At 32.9% G+C, this 27,397-nt stretch overlaps 1 protein-coding gene across 3 annotated transcripts in view; it reads right to left on the reverse strand.

Moving 5' to 3' along the window:
- Positions 1–925: 925 nt before the first annotated feature.
- The window catches only part of LOC145693303 (retinol-binding protein pinta-like), a 128,349-nt gene continuing 101,877 nt past the window's right edge, over positions 926–27,397 (reverse strand). For all 3 annotated transcript variants that reach the window (XM_081769167.1, XM_081769166.1, XM_081769165.1), the window contains 2 exons: positions 14,914–15,019; positions 926–2,233 (listed from right to left, as the gene is read on the reverse strand). In XM_081769167.1, coding sequence (XP_081625293.1) covers positions 2,082–2,233; positions 14,914–15,019 — 258 coding nt within the window. In that variant the 3' untranslated portion in view covers positions 926–2,081. The remainder of the gene's footprint in view (positions 2,234–14,913; positions 15,020–27,397) is intronic.

The raw sequence follows: 27,397 nt of genomic DNA on the forward strand, positions 1-27,397 counted from the left end.
TTTATAATGTATATATCGTATAATACCCAATATTCATTCATCATAATGTATCATAGCATGATGGAAATTCAATTTATGTCATTTATTAAAGGATGAAAAAGAGTGTTTTATTTTTAATACTTCCTTTTAAAATTTGGTTGAGTAACTTTTTCATCTTTAACAAGGCTTAGGCCTACAGGCTGGGAACGAAAAGTGGTTATTTTAGTCTCATATAAGTTTTGACTAGACATAATATGCTTAGGGAATGTATAAAATGTCGAAAGTAGAAAGGTAAAGTATGAACTGCTTCGTTTTTCCATATATTATACGAATTCTATACCCCATCAACGACAAATGAGGATAAACCTGAAGAAAGTAAGAAAGAAAAACCTTGATGACATGCTGAGGTGCACGTTTCAATGTTCGCTTCAAACACGAATGGAATAGGTACTGGTTTTCGTTTGGTACTGTACTTTTCTTCTTTCTTCATGCATTTACAAGCTCATCTTTTAATAAAAGTCTCCGAAATCTTTTTCATGTTTCCGCTAAAAATTCCAACTATGAAGAAAAGTAAATGACACATATTATGTAGCTTTCCTAGGGATCTTATATTCCATTACTAGTTTTAAAACATTGCCTGTGATACATATAGTTTATTTCTTACTTCAAATAGAGAGAAAATTTAAGTACATTTTTTAAATTTATACCATATATACTTAGTAAATATACACATTTTTATATTATGTATTATTTTCCAACAGGAAAAAGAGAGCTGTTACTAAAGTGAGTGGTTTGTAAATTAACCTAAGGAAGTACTTTTGAAGTTATTTCATTAGTTTCACACTAATTTTTCTACAGTCTGCTTACCTGCATTACAGAGTTGTCTGTTTAACTTAAGGTTGGTAGGGCCATAAGGAAGAAAACATATAAATTTAAAGAATACAAGATTAGTTTAAAATTTTATTTTGTTTCATGTACACAATTTCCTTCTATAAAGCAATGCTTGAAACATATGTAGTGGAACATATTATTCTTCCTCCCGGAAATTGGACATTCTTCTATGGAATCAATCTTTTAATAAAATCACTGAACCCCTTAACAAAGCCTTTAGCCATAAACATGTAAAGTTAACTGACATAAAATGCTAAAAGAAATTGAACTTTAAAAACAAAACTCTATTACACCTAGTACCAAACTATGATAATCAGGAAGACTGAAGTGAAAATGCTTCTTACTTGAATAAAAGTGCAAACAAAATGGAAACTAAATTGAAAGAAGCTTTGTAGCTTAAGGGACGAAGTTTTTAATTCTTTGACGAAAGTGTTTTAATTAAAAATTTGTTCCCCGTATTTTAATATTCTACAATTGTTAGAGGTATCTATGTCATTGTTAGGAGTATGTGTGCTATCACTAGGAGTACATAAACATCAAGAGAAACATGCATTAGTTAATAGTGTGTTTTAACATATACAGTATAATATACAAAGAAGTATCCTTTTCCAGCAGAGTAAAAACTGTCAATTATTGGGTACGAACAACATGCTTTTAATGCCATAAAGATTACTATTCCTCGAAAATTATTTACGGGAGTTTACTTTCAAACATACCATTTAACTCAGCATGATGCCATCACTCAAGTCGTACATTAATAAACTTCATTTAGTTGACCAGAAATATAAATTTAAAAATAATAATAATAATTCGGAGTTATGTGTCGTTAGCAATTATATCTACTATTGTCTGACTAGTGTCATACTGAAGATCTTGATAGTGATGAGTGCGTATTCAAACGAAGAGTTTTCCTTACTAAGTAGCATGAGTCTTGTAAACTACCAATTTCTTTTTAAAGCTCAATATATATATATATATATATATATATATATATATATATACAATTTTGTTCAGTTTGATGAGATCTATCGATTACTATATGCTTCATCTTTGAACTTTTTTCTTAAACACCCATAATATTTAGAATTTTCCTTTTCCAGCAGCCACACATAAATGCTTGGCGTACTTCACATTTTGGGCGAGAAAGATATAGACAAATAATTTAAGTTTAATAAGGTTCAAATTTAATGAACTGATGACATAATTTCATCTCAGTCTACAGCAAGAGCTCGAAATGTAGCTACCATTCCAAATATATCGCCATATGTTTTGGGTTTCCCTTGTCTTTTGCTTTCATCTGTTTTCATTCTTCCATGGTTTATTAACCATTCCTTATTTTCTTCCATGACTTGCCACCATTCTTCTGTAATAAAACAATAATTATGTATGATGAATGTATTTTTTGAGCAAAATTTGTTTTAGAAATATGTAATGGTACCAATCAACAGCAAGACTAAATAACTTGTTTCCTAAGAGTAAAATTTGGTGAAACTTTTTCTGTTTTCTAAACTAATATTTGGTGTTACAATCAATGAAAGTTCTCAGTTTTCCGATGTGCCGCTCAACTATGATGCATGTTCAGAGCATAGCCTGTGCTTTCATATCAAATTCGTTGGATACAAGTATATAATTCAATAACTGCCTCACGATACTGGGTCAGTATTGAAGCTCTATGGTCTTACTTGGTTATCAGGATTATGAAAACCAAAGACACGCTTGCTAACTACTAGCATATGTGAGCACACATTTCCCTGATGACTGTATGTGTTGGAAATCACATAGAAGACAAATTATCAATGATTGTAATATACATAGTTCCAGTGCAGTAACAAATGATTAATTATTGATAAGTTCGTATTTTACACAATATACCCAGTAAAAATTTATTTTTTTCAATTCATAAGCGCAGGTAGTATGTAATAAGTGTCTCCTGTATATGTTTGATATTCGTACATTGACTTAAAATTTATATTTTACACATTCTTTATATTTTTCAATTATCTATTTAGTGCTATTTCATTTGCATTGGTTGTCTGTAGAAACATCTGTTAAAATAATAAAATCATGTGAGTACATACTGGCATACTTCCTGCTTCTGAATTATTAAATACAGCACACTGTTCTTAAGTTGACAACCATCAATTCAATTCAAATAAGGTCAACTTAGACAAGTGGCCAGCTTGTGGAAAATAAATGCATTTTGAAGCAAATATGATTATAAAACATAAAACACTTCAAATGCAGTTACATCATATTAGTTTATATTTTATCATTGTAATCATTATTTACATATGAGTTTATATTTTATAAATAACATACAATTAATTTGTGCAACATAAAAATGTTATAAATATATATCATAGTTGTCATTAGTAAATTATTTTTAAATGGATTTTCAACATGTTGATTAGCTTCAGATCGCTAAATTATATTTTCTATTCTCTTCTCTTTTAAACCTATGACACCCAAGGTCGTAGATTTAAAAGGTATCCACGCAAGGTCGTCAGTTCTAAGAAATACTCAAAACATTTATATCTTCTCGCCTCGTTAAGTAGTGAAGTACCAAACGAGACTGTATTGTAAATGTATATCTGGAAGCAGCCACGTTTGACCTGTTTATAACTATTAACCAAGCAACGAGAAATGATATTTGGTCAGTTATGTTATTAGCCAATTCTTTCTTTTTAATACTGTTACATAAATCTAGTCATATTTTATTCCAAAATTTTTGGAAGTTGCCCAGAAGAGAAAGAATTTGCAGCTGTGGTGAAAACAGCACATCTAAACCCATCTGGACTGGATTGCGAAATGATCGTGCACACTATACAACATGAACGAAAAGTCATGGTCCCAATCTATTGATAGTCACACGTTCAAAATAGTAATGAAAGCAATGGTGACCTAAGATCTAAAATTATGTAATTGTGACAACCTATTCTAAATACATCAACCAAAATCTATTACTGTAATGTTATAGAAGCAAATGGAAACAATAATCATGATTTAAAAATCTAACAAATGTGTTATTTTAAGAAGTACAGCAATATTTTTCAAATCTCCACTATAGTTTGAGATATCATATTTCTCTAAATGATTTTTACATTTAGCTCCCAAAAATTACAGGCCTTCAGAATTTTGATGTTCCTGATATTTTAGCGTTTTTAGTTTGCAATACTGAATAATAAGTATAGTATTAATTGCTTACATTTATCATAGATTTAACATGTAGATTTTAAATACGTATAAATATGACGTAGTATTAATAAAATACAACTTTATCTTATATTGATAACGTGGTACTGTAGTTCTTTCAAGGTACGATATATGTCCATCTTATTGCAAATGAAAGATTTCGTTCCAAGCTATAATTTCAAACATGTTTTAATATATTTACTTCTAGCTGCAACTTGATGTACAAAATAAAAGAGTTTTAATGTTTGACTTTTGTTTTTGTCTGTTATTTTATATCAACTACTTAATTGTTTCTAATTTTACTGCACATGAGTTATTTCCCAAGTTTTAAATTAATCTGCAAATTGCCAGCCAGCACTCTAGCGACATCTACTGTCGTCAGTACAGCTAGTGACAACTATTAGCCTGGCTGTCTGGCTAAGGCATTTTATGATAAGAATTATTAAAATTCTTCAATTCAAGTTCTTTTTACTACACCATTAAGCACAAGTTCTATTTCTCTGTTTAGATTTACTGAATTCACCAATGAACTTACATGCATCGTGTAGCCACTTTGGCAACATTTTTCTAGAAATCAACCAGACTTCTTTAAGAATGGTTTAATTCAAGGATGCAAATAAGCAACAACATTTTACTAGCCCAAGGAAAAAGGCTACTAGCCGATATCCCACAATAGAAATCATTTACTTACCTTCGATATGATATTGAATACTCGCCCCGGGTGAGTGGTTATTTGCATCCCTGGTTTAATTATATCATACTTGATATCTGAACAAAATATTGTTTTCTATAAAACTACTCAATACAACCACAGTCATAACAATAACAACAACAACAACAACAACTACTACTACTACTACCACTACTACTACTTCCAATGCTAGTATTGCAACTACTACTATTACTACTTCCACTACTAGTATTGCAACTACTACCACTACTATAATAATAAAAGCTCTCGAAGTTCAAGTCCTGGAGTTGTTACTTGTATATTTCTATTAGCTACGGCCAGGCCTGTGGGAACATTCCCAATTTGAAATTCAACAGGGAAGCCCTGTCTGAAGTAATCATTTTATACATTCATTTGTCTTTAGTTTACTGATTTCGATCCGGGCAAATTAAACACTATTTTCTTCATGTAGATATAAGAATTTGACCTATAGAAAATTTCTCTTATGCTCACGGTTAATTACAACTTAAATTTAATAAGACATTTAATTTTTCACGCAGTTCTAAGAAAAATCCAACATTAAAATGACTTTTTTTTTTTTTTTTTTTTTTTAGTAGCACTTGACAGATCTCAACGTGTTTTGCCAATGAAATGTTGACAAAAGTTCTGAAATAAAGAAGCATGTATGAGTAAAAGTAATTTAGGAATCAAACATAATTTTCAGAGCAGTCATACTAAGTACTAGAAACGAAGTTAGGTGTATTTTTATATACATATTTTGAAGATTAAAATTGTATTCTTGCAGTTGTCCACCAGCAAATCCCCGTATGTGGTGAAGATCATATATCCAAGAGATTGATCAAAGATGCTTCTTTTTATCCGAAGATAATTACTTTTTATGTTGATATCCAATGATGATTTCAAATTTTTCCCCGGAATAACTTTCAATACATGTATGGTGAAAGTAGCACGGTAAAAAAAAAAAAAATTGTAATTAGTGTTGTAAATAGAAAAAAAACCGTTCGTATTTTTTCAAAAATGTACGTTTTTTTAGAAAAAAAAACATTGCCTCTCGTTTTTTTCTAAATTTCGTTTTTTTTCAAATAGTCATTTGTAATGCATCGTACGTCATTTAAGTCTGAAATATTTTTATGTAGGTGTAATTACCGTAAAATGTAACATAAATTAAACGCTAGATACTGATATGGTACAAATATTTTACAATTTATATGAGTATCGTACCTACTAATAATCCGGGTTTCTGTACTGTTTCACCAATATCAACGAAGAAATATGTTTTTTCATGAAAGTAGGCCTTTAATAAGTACGAAAATAATATCACGAACAGTATAACAATGCAAATAACTTGTCTAAAGGTAAAAACTAATACTTATTTGCCTACTAATATTTTTCTGAATATCATATATAAATAATTTGTCGACTAGATATATGATATGCATTGCTGGCTCTACCATATGTGAAACACGTGCATTTGCACGGGGCTGCAATATCTGTCATTAGTATTTTATTTAAAATAAATATTTCTTGTTGGAAACAGACTTCATGATCATGGTAGCTAAATTTACTACATTCATACTACATTCATAAATTATGTTTAGGTCGCATTAGTTTAAAGTCACATGGTCAGTGCTAAAGCAAATGGTAAAATAAATCCCAGAATAAATTGCTTGATTGTTGTCAAATACAAGAACTCAATTCTCGAATGCCTGTCCCCTTTGGTTAATTATCAGAGTTCTGATATGAAAGCTTCTCTTGTCTTTGTCGCAAATAAGATCGTTATCATTAAAGGTGGGAACACTTATTTAAAAAAAAAAAAAAATAACATATGTAGAAGGAAAATCAAGAAATAAAGGTAAAAGAGCTAGTTGCGCTATAATTGCAAACTGATATGCTGAGATTGAAACTCGATATTGAATTCTATAAAAAGAATTACCATCTTTCAGATGTATTACCTTTATCTTTCACTAACATAATAGATTAATATTTAAAGGAAAAAACAGACACAACAATATTGTATTTGTAGTAAGTATTTAAGCCTTTCTGATTGCGAGTGTAGTGTCCCTCCCCTTCGTTGTTCATGCTGGAGTAGCATACTTAAAATCGTGACTTTTAAGATTTGTTCTTTCTGGAGAAAGAGGGAGGCGGCAAAGCGTGACAAATTGCCTAGGGCCGGCCCTGATGATATGTACATTCATGTCCAAATGATTGTCGCATATCTATAACTGTCTTCTTGTAAGAATATAATTTGATAATGATTTTGCAGGGTACTTTTAATACTGATGCTGTATGTATAATCGGAAAATATATTTGTGGTAAATTTCAAAGGAAAAGAATTATAAATACGAAAATGAGAAAGAGTAAAAGAAAATGTTGCTAAATGGAGAAGAAAGTTTTATTTTCGTTTTATTGTTCTTATTTACTGCTGTTTTTACATGAAATTTCCCACATACATGTCTTTGCCGATTATACACATACTAATATTATAAGAAATACCAGGCGGATTCGTTATCAAATTATATTCCTACAACAACATGTTTACAGACATGCGACAATAATTTTGGACATGAGTGTACATACAAGACATGAATATAGAATGACATAATTTGAAGTAATGCAGGGTGTTTCAAAATGAATATTAGGGTTTGAAACTTTGTAGTTTCTATTACAATTAACTTACAATTATAAGTATTATCAAATGAAAGAGCAACTCAAACAGTTTTGTACACACGCATGCCATGCATTGTTTCCTCTGTCTGCCGTTAGAAAGAGCAAGTAGCAAAGATGGAGACTAGAGACCAGAAAGCTTTGTGCGTTTTAATTTTGGTGTTTACAGTGCAACCGCCTGTGTGAGTAAATTGAATGTTTTGTGCCATATGGCGAAAAGTTAATGGGCCTTTCTCACCTATTGAGTCAATGTGTGCCACTTGACGAATGAAGCTCACATCGAACACTTGAAGCAAAAACTGTTTGAGGTGTTCTTTTATTTGATGTATTGTTTATAATTGTGCGTAAAATGTAGTAAGTACTACGAAGACTTAATTTCCCGATATTCATTTTGAAACACCCTGCATTTCTCAGCATCAGTATTGAAACTAAGATGTAAAAAGGAGAGATTGTAATTGTTTACAACAACGATATTATTATTAGTCAAGATTATAATTACTAGGCCTACAACAACACAAGTTAGTAGTCAAAAAATGTAATTAAATGTACACTCATAACCCTTTCGGACCCAGGTAGCCAAAGTGGCACATACGGGTGTGTCACTTTTTTAATCCGCTCCTGTATGGTCACTAATTAAGATATCGGTATATATATTTTTTTTTTGCCAAATATGGTTGGTCCATAGTTTATCATTTTGGAGTTCTTTTTCTGTGTGTCGAATTTCCTTCTCAAATTTCACCCCAGTTAAAAATTCGAGAATTTTAGAATTTTCTTTATTACTTTTCCCCTGTTGCTTCATTCGTTGTAGAGAGATGTCCTTAAGACTTGTCAGGTAGATACGTCGGATGGATACCTAATTGTTGACATCAGTAGGACGGGAGATCTTAAGTTGACAAAACCAGAGCACCACACAATATGACGTCACTAAATGTGATAGTAAGTTGAGCAGTGTTTGCAACTGATTTGGTGTCAATTTATTAATTTTATACTAGAGTAACAGACCGGTAAAGAAAATGTTTAAAAATGATTATCTGTTAATGAAGTAATATACTTAAATAGATATTTGTATATTTGTATGAAAACAACATTTCCACACGCGATATTTGATGATGTGCTCCGCAAAAGATATGTTGCCACAAAAAATTTGGAGATCCACAATATATAATTGACATAAAAATTAATGATAGGTCTACATCATATTAATATGTGACGGGCCCTTATAGATGGGGTCTAGGGGGGCGGGTCCCTCTAAATTTTTACGGTACTGGTCCCCTAAAATTTTCATAGTACGCTTGCAAATGAACTATAACAGGGTGCAAAATTTTAAAGTCAGACGCACTCGCCAATCCAAAAATAATGGTCGCCAGTATCTCTCACATATGAATTGAGATGTCCTCCAAAAAGCGGCCTTTGGTATGACAAAGAAAGACTTCACATTCCATGTTTTCTCTCACTCAGTGACAATTATTTTCTTACGAAACAAAATGCGCTGCCCTGTGAGTTCAGGCAGAAACCATTCCTACTGAACACTGGTCGCCTGCTCTAAATTTCTAGTCGCCAAATTCTAGTCGAAAATTTGTACGCTGAGCTATAATATGATGATTAACTATAATACGTTTGGATCGGGACTCCCTCCCAAACTTCTACCGGGCTTCCCCTAGATTTTTGGGCTGGCTACCAGCCTAGTATGTGATAAGCGACAGGGCCGTAACTTGAGGAGGGAGAGGGCAAATGCTTCCCCAAGGAAGCTCCCCGCCGTTCGAGGGGACCCATTTTAAGACATTTTCTTACTCCGTATACGATACGAATATGAAATTATAAATGAAGCATCGAATATGTCCACTATATTACATAAACAAAACAACACATAAAAGATAAATAAAACAAGAATGAGTAGTGGGCCCATTTCAATAAAAAAAGTTTCTATTAGGGGCCCTAGAAGTAATGTTTATTCGTATGGCTTTGATATTTGTCAATTTTGCCCCCTTAATTCATTTGTCATGTATGAAACGGGATCAAAGGTGTAACTAACGACCCGGGCCCATAAAGAGTAAGAGAAAGATGGAAAGAGGTAATCCAAGATTAGAGAAACAACTTTTTTTTCTTGGAGCACCAAATACGCGTATTAATGCTTCTTACCCCCCTCCCAAGAAAACAATCTAAGTTACGGCGCTGGATAAATGGATGTAGGTGTAGAATACATAAACTTAAAAACAGTAATTTATGACTAAAATGAATGATTGCGTGTGAAAGAGGACTGTACTACTAATTTTTAAAAATTATATAACGTTTACTGTATGTAGAAAACGATGGTGCTGTCCTATTTTATGAGTTTGAATTTGTAAAATTTACGAAAGAATATGTAATATATTTCTCGGGTTTTGTAGGATTACGGGGACCAAAACTACCTAAAAACACAATGTTTATAGGTGGAATGAGTTCATGTTGCGGAAAGATAATTGATATTGATATGTGAATAATTTGTGAACTGAGAAGACTGGAAATGCCGTGTGCTGAATGGAAAATTTTGCAATTACTATTTGCTATTAATTAGAATGGACAAATATAACATGCATTGCGGCGTTCTAACCCGACTTCGCTTGCTAGCGCTCGCTCGTCAATATTTATTTATTTATTTATTGATACAAGTCATGGCCATGCCGGCATCTATGGTCTTAAGCACGTCAGGTTGGATGGATGATATCGTCGGCGAGCACACAATCACGGTACGGGGGAGGGACATAAGGAACGGACAAGGAAAGAAGCGGCCTGAGGCCTGTAAATTAGATACCATTCCGGCATTTACCTGGTGTGAATGAGGAAATCCCAGGAAAAACCTCATTTAGGATAGCTAGCCTGAAAAAGCTGTTACACCTTTTCGACCGACTGACCCTGCCGGAAATTGAGCCCAGGACCAAAGACGAGAGCATTAGCGACTACTCATGCTCAGCAATACTGTCTGAAACTCTTTAGTTAGTGGTATGTTTGGCTTTAGGTAGATTAACCTCAAAAACATTTAAGAAAACAGCAATGATTTTCAACAAAAAATGCTTTCTCCCAGTAATCCGACATATGGCTAGTTTTCAAAGCACATACTGAGAAAAAAAATGTAGGTAGCGTACTCAAAACGGTAGGTTACATGCGTAATTCCTGTAGTTTTTGGACAACGTACAGCAAACGTATAACTGAAAACGCATGTTTTATAATACTTACTTTCTATACTTCTATACGAATGTTTTATAATACTTCTTCCATCTATACGTACTTTCCGTATGAAACAATATAGGCGGTCAGGAACACCTCAAATCGATGCAGAATGTCCATAGTAGAATAGAATATAGCTGCAGAATGTGTAACATAGATGATATACGGAAAACTGTTAGATGTCAAACATCCTGCAATGGCATGATCTAACATCTAAGGGTAGTGCGTATGTACCATATGCTCCATGCTGATTTCTGTAGTAAGCAAGAGGATTTTGTATATTTGTACAATATACCGCTGTCCGAAGAACGGATTTATCTTAGTGTGTAATTCAAAGCAAGGGCGCCCATGTTGGGGTTTCCAAGGGGGACAAGTATAAGCGACGTTTCAAATATAGTTTCAAATTTTGCTGTAAGTAATGTAAAAATTCTATTGGGTTTTCAGTATTCCCAAGTACAATTTCCTCTTAGGGGGCAAGCGCTCCACCTTGCCCCCCTTGATGGGGGCTCTTGTTCATAAGTAATGCAGTTATGTGGGTGCTGAACCTGTGGGTTCAGTATTTCTTGAGAAATCTATTAAATGTTGTGCGTGTAATCCACAACGCACACAGATATAGGCGGGAATTCATGTCACTTAAGGACCTCCCCATTTTAAGGCAGTAATAAATGCGAAAATTGTCGATAAGTGATTCGCCTACTTTGATTTTGCGAATAGTTCGTTACTATGTGCGACTTTGTCCATGCGGCGTCTAGGGTATGGTCGACGTCGATAAGCTAATAAAACGAAATACTTCAAAAGTTGAAACGGTGGGTGCGTGAACGTAAACCTCGTGTAGCTTAGGTATAGGCTGCATAATTACTTTATTACATCAGTGTTAATGTGCATCCTTAAATTGGGATAGAGCAGTTTCCTCAGTTCAGATCAATAATACGTGGGCAAATTCATATTAGTTTGAAACCCACATTTCTCGATGAAAATAGCGTCATCACGCCTTCTAAACTGCACATGTGTTGGCGCATGCCAGTGATCCACCAGGAACAGGTAAAATTCAGGGGCGCTATAAGAGATAATTGTTCAAAAATTACATTTAAAAAAAAAATTATGGGTGCACACTTAGTAGTAGTAATAGTAGTAATGATAGTATAGTAGTAGTAAGGCAGTAGTAATAGAGTAGTAGTTTAGTAGTAGCTTGACCCGCAACCAGAGGGGGGCCAGGTCCCTCTAAACTTTTTGTGGCCCCTCCAGACTTCAATACAAAATTTTATTATTAATACAAAAAACACAATTTAGGTATTTATAAGATAATTTTAAAGACTTGGCCCCCCGTAACATATTCACGGTCCTCCCAAAACTTTATAGCTGGTTTCGGCCCTGGTAGTAGCAATGATAGTATAATAATAGGCTAGTAGCAGTAGTAGTAGTAGCATAGTAAGGCAGTAATGGTAGTAGTTGAGTAGTAGTAGTAATAATAGTATACTAGTAGTAGTACAGTAGCAGTAGTCCGGGTTAGGTTAGGGTAGGTTCAGGCAGCGAAATTGTCATATTTCAAGTCCCTTGTACATTAGTCTGCAGCCCTGGAATAACGCCCTTATGGAGAGTTTCATAGAATTAAAGCAACATCTTATTGCTGTATCTATGTTCACAGATGACTTACATATTCTGCGCCTTCATAAATAAATTCCCTAAACATTTGTCTTTTGTTCTGAATTAACACCTTTTACCTGTAAATTGTAATTTTAAAAATGTCCACGTATTCTTAATCCCGTTTCTGCCACTGCAAAACACTTACTAAACCTACAAGAGTTCATTTGGTGCTAAAATAAATTGATATATCATGAATGTCAGTACACTTATAAAATAGAGCATAACTGAGGAAACCTGTAATTTCAATCTTGATACACGTATCAGTGCGCAGCACGAAATGAGATTTTAAAAAATCCCGGCGTTCTTCCCGCCTTTGATGGGACAAGCCGCAATTATTTACGCATTATTCAGTGCATTGTTTGTGTATAATCTTGTTCGTTTGTTGAATGTAAAACGCAACTCACACAACCGCTGTAACAACATAATGTGTTTTTTATTGTCCACCAGTATACGAACAAATTCCAGGTATGTCTTAGATTATAATCCACCTTGGCATATTATCTCAGCCGTAATGCTGTCAACAGAGCTGCCTTGCTTATGGATACACTGCGCATTAAGTGCTCCAGGGTAGTGACGACATTAAGTGACGTCATGTCCTGTTGCTGTGGTTATGTCAACTTAAGAACTCCCTCAGTAGGACGGGTTTGCGCGCAGTGTTGCCAACTACGGAAATTAAAATATCCTTAAATTTGGGCAAAAAAATCGAATTTTTTGTTATAAACCGTACCTATACGTCCGAATGCAAGTCAACTTACGCCAGTCGAACATTAGTCCTTACTGAACAAACTCGGGTACATATCGTTACAGTGGGGTAATTAGGGGACGCACGAAAAATTCGGATTTAGGTTCTAACTCTTGATTTTCCCCTACTTTTCTGTTTATCGAAATATATTTTTAATAATTAGAAGCATTGTTTCTTAAATATCGCCATGATACTTGTAGGATATATTAGTAATGTACCAGTGTTTATTTTAAGATAGTTTTCGTCTGTCTGGTAGCAGTGTTGCCAGCTACGGAAAAGTTTAATTCAAGATATTAGGGGAAGATTACGTGTTTTGTCTATTATATCCCTCTTGTTGGCTACATAGGAACAACAGTATCTGAAAGTCTTGTCTTTGCCCTTCACAAAGCACTATAGAAAGTTTCAATAAGATAGTTAGCGGAAGTACAGTTGAGGTTTACAGTAGACCTTGTTCTCTAAGTGGAAAGATAACTGATTTTTTTGCGTAGACTAAAATACTTTTTAATGGCCTGCTTACTTTATTAGATATCGCCACAATACTTGTAGGATATATTATAGAGATACCAAAGCTTCTTTTAAGATTGTTTGTGTGTGTTTGCTAGCACTGTTGCCAGCTACAGAAAATTTTAGTTTCCGATTTTAGGGAGAAATTTTTGAAAAATCCCTTTTGTCTATATTATTTCCCTCTTGTTGGCTACATTCGAACACTGTCTGAAAGCCTCGTCTTTAGCCTACACAGCGCACCATAAAAAGTTTCGGTAGAATAATTAGGGGAAGTAGAGTTGAGGCTATAATAAACCATGTTCTCTAAATGGTAAGACAATTGTGCATTTCTGAGATAGAATGAGATTTTTTTTTAAAAAAAAATTCATGCTTATTTTCTTAGATATCGCCATGATACTTGTAGGATAAATTCTTATGGTACCAAGGTTTACTTTCAGATAGTTTGCATCTGTTTTATGGCAGTGTTTTGCAGTCAAAACAATTAATTCCCGATTTTAAGTGAAAAATTCGGCAAATTTCCCTTTCTCCTCTATTATTTCCCTCTTGCTCGCTACGTTGGAACAAATGTACCACTACCTGAAAGCCTTCTCTTTAGCCTACAGAACGCACCATAAAAAGTTTCAATAGGATAATGAGAGAAGCGATAGCCCCAGCATATCTGTTGATTTTTGCTTCTGAGGCGTAAAAAGTGTCAAAATTTCATGTGTATGGAAACGGTGAATTTTTTCTTTCTCTTTTTGAATGGAAGCCAGCGACTTCAGGTTTTTACTGTACCTTGTCAACGCACCAAAGAAATTGTTTAGGTGACTTGGACCCATATGGCAACAGTGGTGCTAGATACAAAAAGTCTTGAAATTCGGTTAGGGATTTTTTTGTAAATTTTCACCCCTACATTTCCCTCAGTAATTTCCCACCTGCTCGGAACACTGCAATGTAACGTACACCAAAAAATAGCCACATTCCTTCTCTTAAAAACAAGGTCTTAACCATATCGATAGGGCAAATGGTTTTTAAGCAATAAGTCACTAACTGACAAGGTAGGAAAGCGCCAAAAATGACCTGGGTTCGAAAGGAATAATCACACGATTTTGCTCGTATAGGTACAGGGAAAAAAAACGATTTGTAAGTTACGAGGGCTTCGACTCAAGTTCTATTGATTATTTCTATAATCTTGAACATAAATCAATAAATAATAGGTGCCAGAAAAAAACAGACATTTGAAAAAAAACATGAAAAAGAACTGTTTTTTTATTGAAAAAAACTTCACAGAAAAAAAAACCGTTTTTTTACAACACTACTTGTAATTCATGTTGAGCATGATCGAAGATATGCCCGGAGGGAGAATGTGTTCCCTGAGTCACACTTTGAAATCATCACTGTAGGCATAACATAGAAATCTTACCATTTAAATTCTTCATTGAACCTATTGCTCCACCATACTCGTTCGGGAAGTTCTCCTTTGGAATTGTATCATACATTTTGCTGTAATCTTCACCAAGAATCTTTACCTGTCAATTTAAAACGAATGGTATGCTATCACTTTGTAAGTAAATATACACAAAAAAAGGTAAATAATTGTTTTTGCGTATAGCATACAAAGTGTATTTGCAAGTTCATAATAAATATATCTTTTATACTAATAACATTAGCTTTAAAGGTTATTGCCACATGGGTTCAAATAAGCGAAAGTAGACAATTTCCTGTGATATTGTTGAAAATACACAAGGAAAAGTATCTATCGCTCTCCATTTTATTAAAATCCAGTCCATACTGGGATATTATGCATCAAAAGCAAGTATTTTCTTATAATTACCTGTTTCTAATATAAAAATTACCGCATTTTAATGGATTGTATCTAATTTTATTCGTTTGAGTTAGCTCAAGAGTCTTGTCAACCAACTTCTAAAGAATATAGTTAGTTAAGTTGAAATTGAAGGATCCTAAGTAACCAAACTGGTAGTTCCAACGTTGGTTTATTGTTGAGTTGATTTTTCATTTGTAAAAGATCTTTGGGACACTCGTTTTATGGCAGTAAAAGCCGTTTATTTCAGCCAACGAATTTGACTTAATTCAGCTTTAATTTGTGGTTGCTAATTTCGTTCAATTCAACCAGTCAATATTCATCGTATGACCAACTTTTATTTTTGAAAGTTAAGTTGAAATCTGGTTGTCAGTTTGGTTCTTCTTCAGGAAACAATTGGTTGGTTTAGAACCACTATGGCAAAGCGGACCTTATCAAGGTCGTAACACAGTTGAAAAGCTGTCATTAAAACCAAAAATAAACCGTTCACCAACATGCGTTTGCTTACTAGCAAAAGCTAATTTGAAAATAAATAAAATAATAATTGGGTTTTCTCGTTCCACCCTACTGCCCATCAAATGAACACGTTTTTCTCTCAGTTATGAAGTAGGGAAAAGATCATTATGTTGCTTTCAATTAAATGCTGTAGAAGCTGTTTCAACAAAAGCAACATACTACATATCTTTTCTCTACCTTATAACATATGATTGTATAAAAAAGTAAAAAGAAAAAAATGCTCAGTTGATGTGCAGCAGGGTGCAACAAAAAGAAATCATTTTCTAAAATTTATTTGTAAAAATGCGGAAAAGTTGCCTTTTGATGTGAAAAAGACAAAAATAACATTTTAGGGTCATCTAAGAATGCTTTGAAATGCCGAGTTTACGATAAATTTTAATAAATTTGACACTTTTTTTCTTCTATTATAGTCTCTTTCACACTTTGTTTGCACTAAAAAAATCATGAATGTAATTTGTTGCATTTCTATGGATGAAACAAACTTTTACAGGGGAGGAGGCGGAGTTTAAATTTATGGTGAGATTTAAAAAAGTAAATCAGTAGCCAAAATTGTGCAGAAAAGCGAGCTTTTTAAACGAAAAATTATTATTGTAGACTATGGTAGAATTATTGCTTACTTATTCCTCTCCCCCACAAAAAGTTTGTTTCTTCAACGAAAGGGCATCGCAAGTGGAGAAGTGTATGCAACAATGAAAACATGATGGACTACTCCACTACTCCAAAATGTTTTGATATGCTTATAGACATAATGTGATAAAATTTGATTATCTATTACACTTCAAAGTGTATTCTGTAAAGTGTTAGCAGATAGTGACGTACTCTTCTCTATTTTGAATATACTGCCTAATATTTAGCTAGAAGTTACAGATTAAAATAGAAGTCCAAATCAGTTATTACCAATTACTTTCGAAATTCGAGAGTAATTTGTCACTCACACTGATAGGATGCATTTAACCGCCTGACCTCGGTATCTAGACAAAATTAGACCACAATGAACGGCTAGATTCGGTACGATTGTTTACCATGGCAGTGGAAAATGAGAAACAGATAAGAGTTTCGTTAAAGCCCTTTCATACATATGCACACAAGCAGAAAAACGTTTGTCTAGAGAAATTTAACTACGAGTTTATTATCCGTTGTTTTCATGGCACATGCGCATAACAACAGTCAAAGGTTTATTCATAAAAGTGGTTGTTTTGTATAGTTTTATTTGAAATAGGGTCACATCTCTTCATAAAAGTACGTCGAGTGCAAGCTGACTTGATAATACAGTATAATTGATAAACTGTGGTTCAGTAATCAAAATGATAAATGAACATAAACATAAATACGAGTCCAGTCCTTGTCAACTTTTGTTTTTTGTTCCTGATAATAACGGAAGTTTTTATCTGTATTTTGCCAGTTTTTATCTGTATTTGGATTAAAACTCTCGTTTTTCTGCACGATTTTAGCTACTGATTTATATATATATATATATTTCAATTTCAGCGTAAATTTAAGCTTTGCCTTCTTCCTTGTAAAAGTTTGTTTCATCAATAAAAATGCAACAAGGTACATTCATGGGTTTTTTAGCGCAAACCAAGAGTGAAAGAGACTGTAATAGAACAAAAAATGTCAAATTTATGAAACTTTATCGTATATCCGGCACATCGCAAGATCCTTCGATGATCTTAAAATTTCATTTTTGTCTTTTCCACATGGCTGTATTTGGTCTGAAAGCAGGTTGTGGCTTATTAAAGAATTCTACTGACCAGTAGAGCCTCAGTTCCTCAAAACGAAATCACATCAATACAAATAAAGTGTTTTCTCTCCATACTCGTGACCAAAGACGCTTACCTAATGTATTCATTATTATCAGCAGTTCTATTCTTCTTACATTCGTATGTAAATGCCGTTTTGAAACACGCAAACATTTAAGACCTTTTAGTTCTTTATGTTATTGTATCTTTTCCAATGAGTCAGTGGACAAAATATAGGAAATCGAAACAACGAATTTGGCATTGCACTAATTGTAAACCCTTTATGTTTTGCACATACAATTTTTAAACTAAATTTTAAACTTTACTTTGCTCACAGAATTCAAACTATTCATGAAGTAAAACTGTCATATTTAATGGAAAGGAATTAACATTACTAAGACTGTTCAATGTACTTCTTCACAGTCTAATTTCTCAGTAGATCCCGTAGAACAAATTTTTGCTTACATACTAACTAGCACATACTTACCAAAAAAAAAAAAAAAAGGAAAAATGAAACGGATATGAAGCTAAATAAAGAAGTAACTTCAATTTCCGTACATTATAATAATTATGAACTTCTAAAATAGGGACGAGATAATATTACAGTAATGCATTGCATGTCAAGTATAAATTCATTTCAGATAGTTTATAAAGCTATGAAAACATTATTCATCTACTCATTTTCAGTGCAAAGATGTAGAATTTGAATAATGTGCTCTTACTTAAAATCGAAACCTTGTATTATCTGTTGAAGTTGCATTTACTAACCACACATCGACGAGGCTGCTTCAAAACATATGCGAAGTTCTGCAAGTATAGCAGGATTCAAACTTATTGTACGACTCATCAGTGCTACCCTGCCCTAAATCTGCTCTATATGACTTGATAATTGACTCAGACCAACTACAATTCTGACATTCACGGTAGCAGAAACAATGAGAAATTTATATTTATCTATTTCTTGTATGCGTGAAATACATAATTTGAAATATTATTTTTTAAGATTTAAAAAAAATATTGGTCAAGCTTCGAACAATGGAACCTCATCCAAGTTAAGGGGGTTACAGTTGGGAGAAAGGCTTCATTTATCATGCAATGATAACCATTTACTCTATCTGTATATTTTTGCCAGCAATTTTTGTGGCGAATACTTCTGCACACCTTGTGTGTGGTTGGTCGGAGTCTAGGAATATATGGGTTAGACTTGAAATTTATTCTTGGATACACTGAATACAAAGCGATTTCTTGTAATAGTTTACCATTTCTTCTGTATGAAGAGCAACGTTAAAACCGGAAATGGAAGTAGATTTCTACCTCTTTCCATTTTAGTAAAGACATAAAGGTTGAAATAGAAACTACTCTTGGGAAGGTGAATCGATTCCATATATATATATATATATATATATACCAAGAAAACTTCATACAATCGCTATTGTTTTTGCTCTATCTACGGACAGACAGTCAAACATGTGACTAAATCTTTATCTACCTAGCTAGTGTTATATAGTTGTTTATGAGGATCTCTAAGCAGCTGTTAAATCTGCATAACGTTCTTGTTCTCCTGTGTATATACCCTGTTATTTTCTATTACTCTTATTGTTCTCCCTCCAGAAGTTGAAGTTTTTTTCGGAAATGTATTATTTCCCTTGTCTATAACTTTGCATACCTTAGTAGGATAGGGGCATCTTTTCGACATTCATAAATATTCATGAGTGTCGATATTTCTGACATTTTAGCAGTTCCTAATGCACGTTTTAAAAAAATGGATACACCCTTTTTTTCCGCATACTAATGACACATAATGTATGCAGGTGCGGCCGGAGGTTGTATAAAGAACATGACACATAATAAATTGGTTTCCGGTTAAAAGAAATGTTAATTGGATAAGCAGAATACAGAAAAAAACCTTTTCGGAAATAAAATATGCAGATCACACACGTAGAACAAGGTAATTCATTAATATGCAGCACATGTAACGCGGCAGCTGCTGCTGGTCGTTGGTATGAGTGAAAGAAAGCAGTGGAAACTTCCAGATCTTTTTTCTAAGCTTATTATTGTTGGAATAGAGGAAAGAACACTCTCGAAACTTCTGGAAAGATTTCTTGTATTATACTTGTTTATTTTTATATGGAAAAGGGACATATTGTAATTGTCTGGAGTATAAGGGGGACGGAACTCTTTGGTTTTAATCGGGAATTGATTGCGGATTTTCCGGCATTGAAAAATGATATGACTCGGTGTACTTTTATGGAATTATAACTTGACTAAGATATAGTATAATGTAATATGTAGGGAATTAACATTAATGATTGCACTGGGACTCGAATTAGTATTCTCCCACTTGGAGAACCGTACGCTAAATATTTTGCTTGCAGTGCGAACTTGTTACTTATACATAACTATGAATTGTGTATGACATAACAGGTATATATAAATTATATTGTATAGAAAGTTAGCAGAATGCGCCCCGGGAATCGAACCAGAGCCTTTCCACGTGAAAAGCCGTACGACAAACATTTTGCTTAGCAGATGTTGTTACTTATATGTAGCTATGAATTGTGTAAGACGTATAACTGGTATTTAGAAAGTATATGGTAAGAATTATTATTATTATTATTGTAAACTGTTGTGTTTTGTTTCATAAACGCTAGTGTAACAATGAGGTTATATGGCGACAGAACGTTTAACGTTACCGCAGATTGAACTTAAGGGTTTTTCATGTTGAAAGCTAAGGCAATAAAAAGAGACCCGAGATTGTTTGAAATGTAGTAGTGAAGTTAAAAGGGAAACTTTATACTTATATTTTGTAATTGGAAATCGTAATACAGCAAATAATTAATTTTTAATTCTTTTATTGTTTTTAGGTGGTGAAGGAAATAAAAAATTTTAATAGAAACACTGGAGAACAAACCTTATTTTCCTGAATTGTTTGTTGCGGAGTTTTTTTTTTAGTGAAAAGGAGTTATAGATTGGTTTTAAAATATGGATTTATTGACACCGTTGGATCTTAGTTGTATGAAATATCGAAAATATTGGATAATGTGTGATATGAATATTGAATACTGAAATATCGACATAAAAGTTATTATAAGTGTTACATTCAACGAATATACTGGCTAGACTAAAGGAGACGGTGATGATGAGAAATTAATGAATATGGTGGAATGAAGAAAGTGGGAAGAAGCAGGAGAACCACGACAAAAACCCACGCACATAGTGTTTGTGCACCAAAAAGCTAACTTGAAACAAGCTGCGATTGAATTAAGGACCCCATGCACCAGAGGTGAACACTGTATTGCGTACCCACCATAGCTTTTTCTATGTATTATATTTGGATGGATAAAAGTACGCATGTATAAGTTGGTGGAACGAGAATGTAGGTGGAAACGGGAGAACTTCACAGACAATGTTTAAACTAGAAAATACACTTTGATTGAGGGAAAGCATTTTGTTTTAGAAGTGACTTTTTTATGATCAGCGCTATTTAATGTTTATGAACGAGGAAAGAAACTGTAGCAGTTATTGGAGAATTATACTTTTGAAACTCTTTATACAAAATTATGTGTTTATATAACTTCATACATACTAGTAAAGAAGATATATGATGTACATTAAGGACGATTTTGACATTATTTAAACAGTGTAGGTAACGACTCTTAAGGCAATACAAGAGACGGACAATTATTTGACAGCGCAGATTAGTTTTATATGCAGATGGAAACAATTGCTTTAAATAAGAGATAGCACTTTGAACGTATAGTTTGGTTAAAATTGCTTTACTTTAGAACTCATAACATTAAGTACAAGGTAACCAACACCATTGGCGATAACTATTAGCAGGACTGTGAACGATGGGAATTAGCGTGTTGGAGAGTCAGATACATTTTGCGTATATAATAATAATGAGCATGAATATTTAACTTTGGCACCTAGAAGATTATGCAACCGACAAGTTAAAAATGCTTTGAAGATTGCATATTATATTCACAGACAGTCTGATACGATTTTGTATTTTACTTGAAGTATGATGAATGTTTGTTTGAACTAAAAGGGTATTTTATTTATAGATCTTGTTTGTAACTTAGAAAAAACAAGAAAATATTCTTGTAATGGTGTTACGACCGCCAGAAACGAAATAATAGCTAACATGTCCTTTTTACAGTTGAAATAGATATCTGCCAATATTAAACTTTAATAAAAATTATTCTGAATTTCAAGAATTTTAAACTTTATTGTAATTGTTACAAAATGCATAAGAAAATAGTATTTTAATGTTTTAGTTGTCTGCATATAGAGTATATATATATATATAGTTGTGAGCGAATACATGGCATACAGTTATAACATATTAGAAGTGTTGTTCTCAAGAAATTAGATTTTCCTAAACCTTAAAGAGATTATATTGTGCAGTTTGCACTTACTGAGTTAAATTTGGTCATTTAAGACGAACTGTGGTTTTGCTCTTTTACCCAATGCAATTATATTGGATTGAAATACGGAGGTTACTGTTTGGAATTTTAGTTACTGTTTTGCTGGTTTTCACGAGCGATTTCGGAGGGCTGTTATTAAAAGTGGAATTTGAACCATTACTAATGCTTGTAACGAGAAAGTATATCTATTGAGAAGTGTGGATTTTCTTTGACGCAGATGAGAAGTAGCCCGTGTGTAAGACAGCTTGACGAAAACGAATGTTTGCACAACGAATTGAATTACTATTGCTTACAACAAGATTTATTTTAACTGTACCTGGGACTTTTGATTGATAAGTAAATTAGTAAATTATGTTTAAAGCGGTGTTGAGATTTATTTTGTATTAGGTTATCGACTACTGTTTGGATTATTTTTAATTTATGTTTTATATAACAACAAGGTTATAAAGAACAATATAACAGTAATATGGGTTTTGAATCACAATAGGGACAACTTTAATGCAGTTGCTGTGTATATGAACAGTTATGGAACATTAATCACTATTGCAGTTGCTGTGTTAGGTAGCATTTTTTTTTATATTGTAACTGCAAGAGAACTGTATTATAAGACTACCTAACACATGTAAATAATAGTTAGAGCTAAAATACTGAATTACTGGCAACTGAATTGTCAGTGAGAGTAATGTATTTTTAAAGAAATAAACTGATATTAGAAAAAAAATAATCTTAGTTGTTTGTATGCTATATGAAGACACTAGTGTTTAAGAAGCAGTGCATTAAAAGAAAAAATAATTGTTTTCGAAGAATATGGTAGGAAACTGAAAATATTTAATACTTTATTTTAGATTTTTAGAAACATTACCAACGTAAGTAAATGATGAACTATTGTCGATTGAACGGGAATCACTGAGGTTGATACCTTGTGTTTAGTTTATGATATGAAGACTTTAACATTCTTGTTTATACAGTTACTTTTAAATGAAAACAACTTATAATCTTATATGCAGAATGGATTGAATTAAGGGCGTACCTACGCGAGGGATTCATTGGATGCGGACCACATTTAAAACTCTATAACCCAACAAACATGTCAACACCTTTTTAAGAGAATTATGGTTGCAGTAGGAGAGAAATAGGCTATGTGATATACTGTAGAAAAGTCGATGTTACAGTACCCCTGTACTCTTTCTTTTTTTATAAAAAGAAGTTAGTGTACTCTTTTGCTGAGAATATAAATGACAATATTGTAAAATTACATGTTGTTTTATTGCAAGTAGAATAATGTTACTTCAATAATGCTTAAACGCAGTGACTGTTAGTGCAAAATCCACCCTCCAACAAATTTCAGGATGTGCAGACCCTTACTTGGTATATGCTTTTTAAAAGAATAAAGCTTAGAGAGCTCAATACTTTGAGGTAAAGGATAAAATGTCTATGAAATGCATAGAAATATACAGGAAAATACTTCTTCTTAGTATGATGATAACTTGAAATACTTATTCCATTTTATATAGTAAAAGGACAAGATTGTACTTTTGTGAATAATTACCTTGGACTTGAAAATCAAACACAACCCTTTTGTTAGACAACCACTAGAAATCCTACGTATAATGAATTGACACACACTGCAGACGCTTTACTTTTATTGATCCTGATAATAAACATTGTATGGTAACCTCTTGAAACTTGTAGACCCACAGTGAGGTATACTCGGATATGGGGAGAGCACTATGACTCAGTGGTAGAACGACATTTTGATGGTCGTGATTTAAAACCGACCAAATGAACTTTGTGGTGGACAACACCTTTTTTCTCCTAGTACTTCCATTTCCTACAGCATTCATTTATTGGCTTAATTCGCTTATCCCTTAACTTAAAGGACGTTCTTCAGAGTAAGGAAGCTATCATGTTTCATAATATATAGTATAACAGGTACGATTGTCGTTGTATATTAAAACCTCAACTTCCTCGATAGAATTTTACAACAACAAAAGATTTTGAATTGAATAATAATACGATTTCTATGCCTTGGCGGGCTAAGATCGAACCATGGATTCATCATGTGCCAGAGGTGAAGGATTTTGAAGGCGATGAAGAATATTTTATAATTCCACAGTAGTATTAATGATTGTTTGAGATTCTTAGTATACTATGTGATACAAAGGTTACATGAATTTTATTTTTGTTCTTTTTGGACTAATGTTTAAGAAGACCAGAATGATAGATTTCAAGAACTATCTATGGTGCACGGATTACAGTTTTAATTTTACAGCTTTATACACATGAATTCAAAATTATAAGGCCATTAGATTTTTTGTATAAGACTCTTGTTGGACTTGATTTGATTTGAGTTTAACGTCTCTTTTCATCAGCGAGGCTATATGAGACGTGAACCTACTGATTAACGTGGAATCCGAACCACATGAGCTCCCGCCGGGAATCGAACCTAGGTAGACTTTTGTTGGAATAAATGTTTTCGCTGGAACCTTTTTTAAAATTTAATGTAAAACTTTAAACATAATGAAGAAAATAAAAACATACTGAGGTGAAATAAACTTGAAAACTCCCACCGTGCAAAAGAATTAAGGAAAACAGCCTCTGTTTTCAAGCTGAGACTATCCATGGTTGAGATTGACCATCAAATATAACGATTATTTTTCTCAGGTGATGAGTTTGTATGCTTATGCCAGTAGCTAAAACTGGAAAAGTGAACCAGGTAGTGTTTGCAAAATGGTTTTACATGGTTTAATCTCAGAACATGTGCAATTGTGATGGACAAAAATTCCATGGGTAGTGGGGCTGGTGGACAACAACAACTTCACGAAACATCTGTTGGTATTAAAATTAACGATACATGAACTTTCAAAAGACGAAATGTTTCTTTATCTGGACTGTTAATACTTTTTTGAAATTTCATCGGAACAAGCATTCAACTTAAACGGTGTATAATAAACGGACGAGCTATCTAGTTGCATTATAGGAGGGCGATACAGGTGTGGATGAAACGTTTATGTATTGATTTTTGAATACGAGTTGTGTGCGAGTAATTCAATTTTATTTAACTTTTAATATTAGAGATTATTTTATACGACCATTTAATATTTTATTATTTCTTATACATATTCGCTTTCATCATTTGTCCATTGTAATGTTAGTAGAAAAAATGTTTTATTTAACAACATGAGCACGAAAACCTACAAGAAAAATATTAGACAACATTCATAATTATCACTGTACGGAATACTTCTTTAAATGGAAACAGTTTGATCCATTGGTAGAGTGCACCCATCTGGCACGAGGATCCCTAGTTCAATCCCAAGACCGTGACAATTTGTGATGGACAACACCCTGTGGATATTCTCGGGGTTCTCCATTTCCTACCACTTTCTTCATATTCAACATTTTTTGCAATCATTAACCATTCAACGTTGCCTACTTGTAAAATGTCTCGAGTAGATGAGTATATAAGACTCATGCCAGAACAAAATGTTTTCTCATTGCTCTCAAGCCAGAAAAAAAGCAGAAACTCATATCTACATGCCAAAATAAGTGTTTTCGCTTTGCTCTCAAGCCAGAAAAGAAGAAACTCGTATCCACGAAACTTGTGAAATTTGGCGAGTAAGCATTATTGAAGTAACATTATTCTACTTGCAATAAAACAACATGTAATTTTACAATATTGTCATTTATATTCTCAGCAAAAGAGTACACTAACTTCTTTTTATAAAAAAAGAAAGAGTACAGGGGTACTGTAACATCGACTTTTCTACAGTATATCACATAGCCTATTTCTCTCCTACTGCAACCATAATTCTCTTAAAAAGGTGTTGACATGTTTGTTGGGTTATAGAGTTTTAAATGTGGTCCGCATCCAATGAATCCCTCACGTAGGTACGCCCCTAATTCAATCCATTCTGCATATAAGATTATAAGTTGTTTTCATTTAAAAGTAACTGTATAAACAAGAATGTTAAAGTCTTCATATCATAAACTAAACACAAGGTATCAACCTCAGTGATTCCCGTTCAATCGACAATAGTTCATCATTTACTTACGTTGGTAATGTTTCTAAAAATCTAAAATAAAGTATTAAATATTTTCAGTTTCCTACCATATTCTTCGAAAACAATTATTTTTTCTTTTAATGCACTGCTTCTTAAACAATAGTGTCTTCATATAGCATACAAACAACTAAGATTATTTTTTTTCTAATATCTGTTTATTTCTTTAAAAATACATTACTCTCACTGACAATTCAGTTGCCAGTAATTCAGTATTTTAGCTCTAACTATTATTTACATGTGTTAGGTAGTCTTATAATACAGTTCTCTTGCAGTTATAATATAAAAAAAATGCTACCTAACACAGCAACTGCAATAGTGATTAATGTTCCATAACAGTTCATATACACAGCAACTGCATTAAAGTTGTCCCTATTGTGATTCAAAACCCATATTACTGTTATATTGTTCTTTATAACCTTGTTGTTATATAAAACATAAATTAAAAATAATCCAAACAGTAGTCGATAACCTAATACAAAATAAATCTCAACACCGCTTTAAACATAATTTACTAATTTACTTATCAATCAAAAGTCCCAGGTACAGTTAAAATAAATCTTGTTGTAAGCAATAGTAATTCAATTCGTTGTGCAAACATTCGTTTTCGTCAAGCTGTCTTACACACGGGCTACTTCTCATCTGCGTCAAAGAAAATCCACACTTCTCAATAGATATACTTTCTCGTTACAAGCATTAGTAATGGTTCAAATTCCACTTTTAATAACAGCCCTCCGAAATCGCTCGTGAAAACCAGCAAAACAGTAACTAAAATTCCAAACAGTAACCTCCGTATTTCAATCCAATATAATTGCATTGGGTAAAAGAGCAAAACCACAGTTCGTCTTAAATGACCAAATTTAACTCAGTAAGTGCAAACTGCACAATATAATCTCTTTAAGGTTTAGGAAAATCTAATTTCTTGAGAACAACACTTCTAATATGTTATAACTGTATGCCATGTATTCGCTCACAACTATATATATATATATACTCTATATGCAGACAACTAAAACATTAAAATACTATTTTCTTATGCATTTTGTAACAATTACAATAAAGTTTAAAATTCTTGAAATTCAGAATAATTTTTATTAAAGTTTAATATTGGCAGATATCTATTTCAACTGTAAAAAGGACATGTTAGCTATTATTTCGTTTCTGGCGGTCGTAACACCATTACAAGAATATTTTCTTGTTTTTTCTAAGTTACAAACAAGATCTATAAATAAAATACCCTTTTAGTTCAAACAAACATTCATCATACTTCAAGTAAAATACAAAATCGTATCAGACTGTCTGTGAATATAATATGCAATCTTCAAAGCATTTTTAACTT

Source organism: Thermobia domestica, chromosome 8, assembly GCF_964235325.1.
Source record: "Thermobia domestica chromosome 8, izTheDome1.hap1.1, whole genome shotgun sequence".
Classification (NCBI taxonomy): domain Eukaryota; kingdom Metazoa; phylum Arthropoda; class Insecta; order Zygentoma; family Lepismatidae; genus Thermobia; species Thermobia domestica.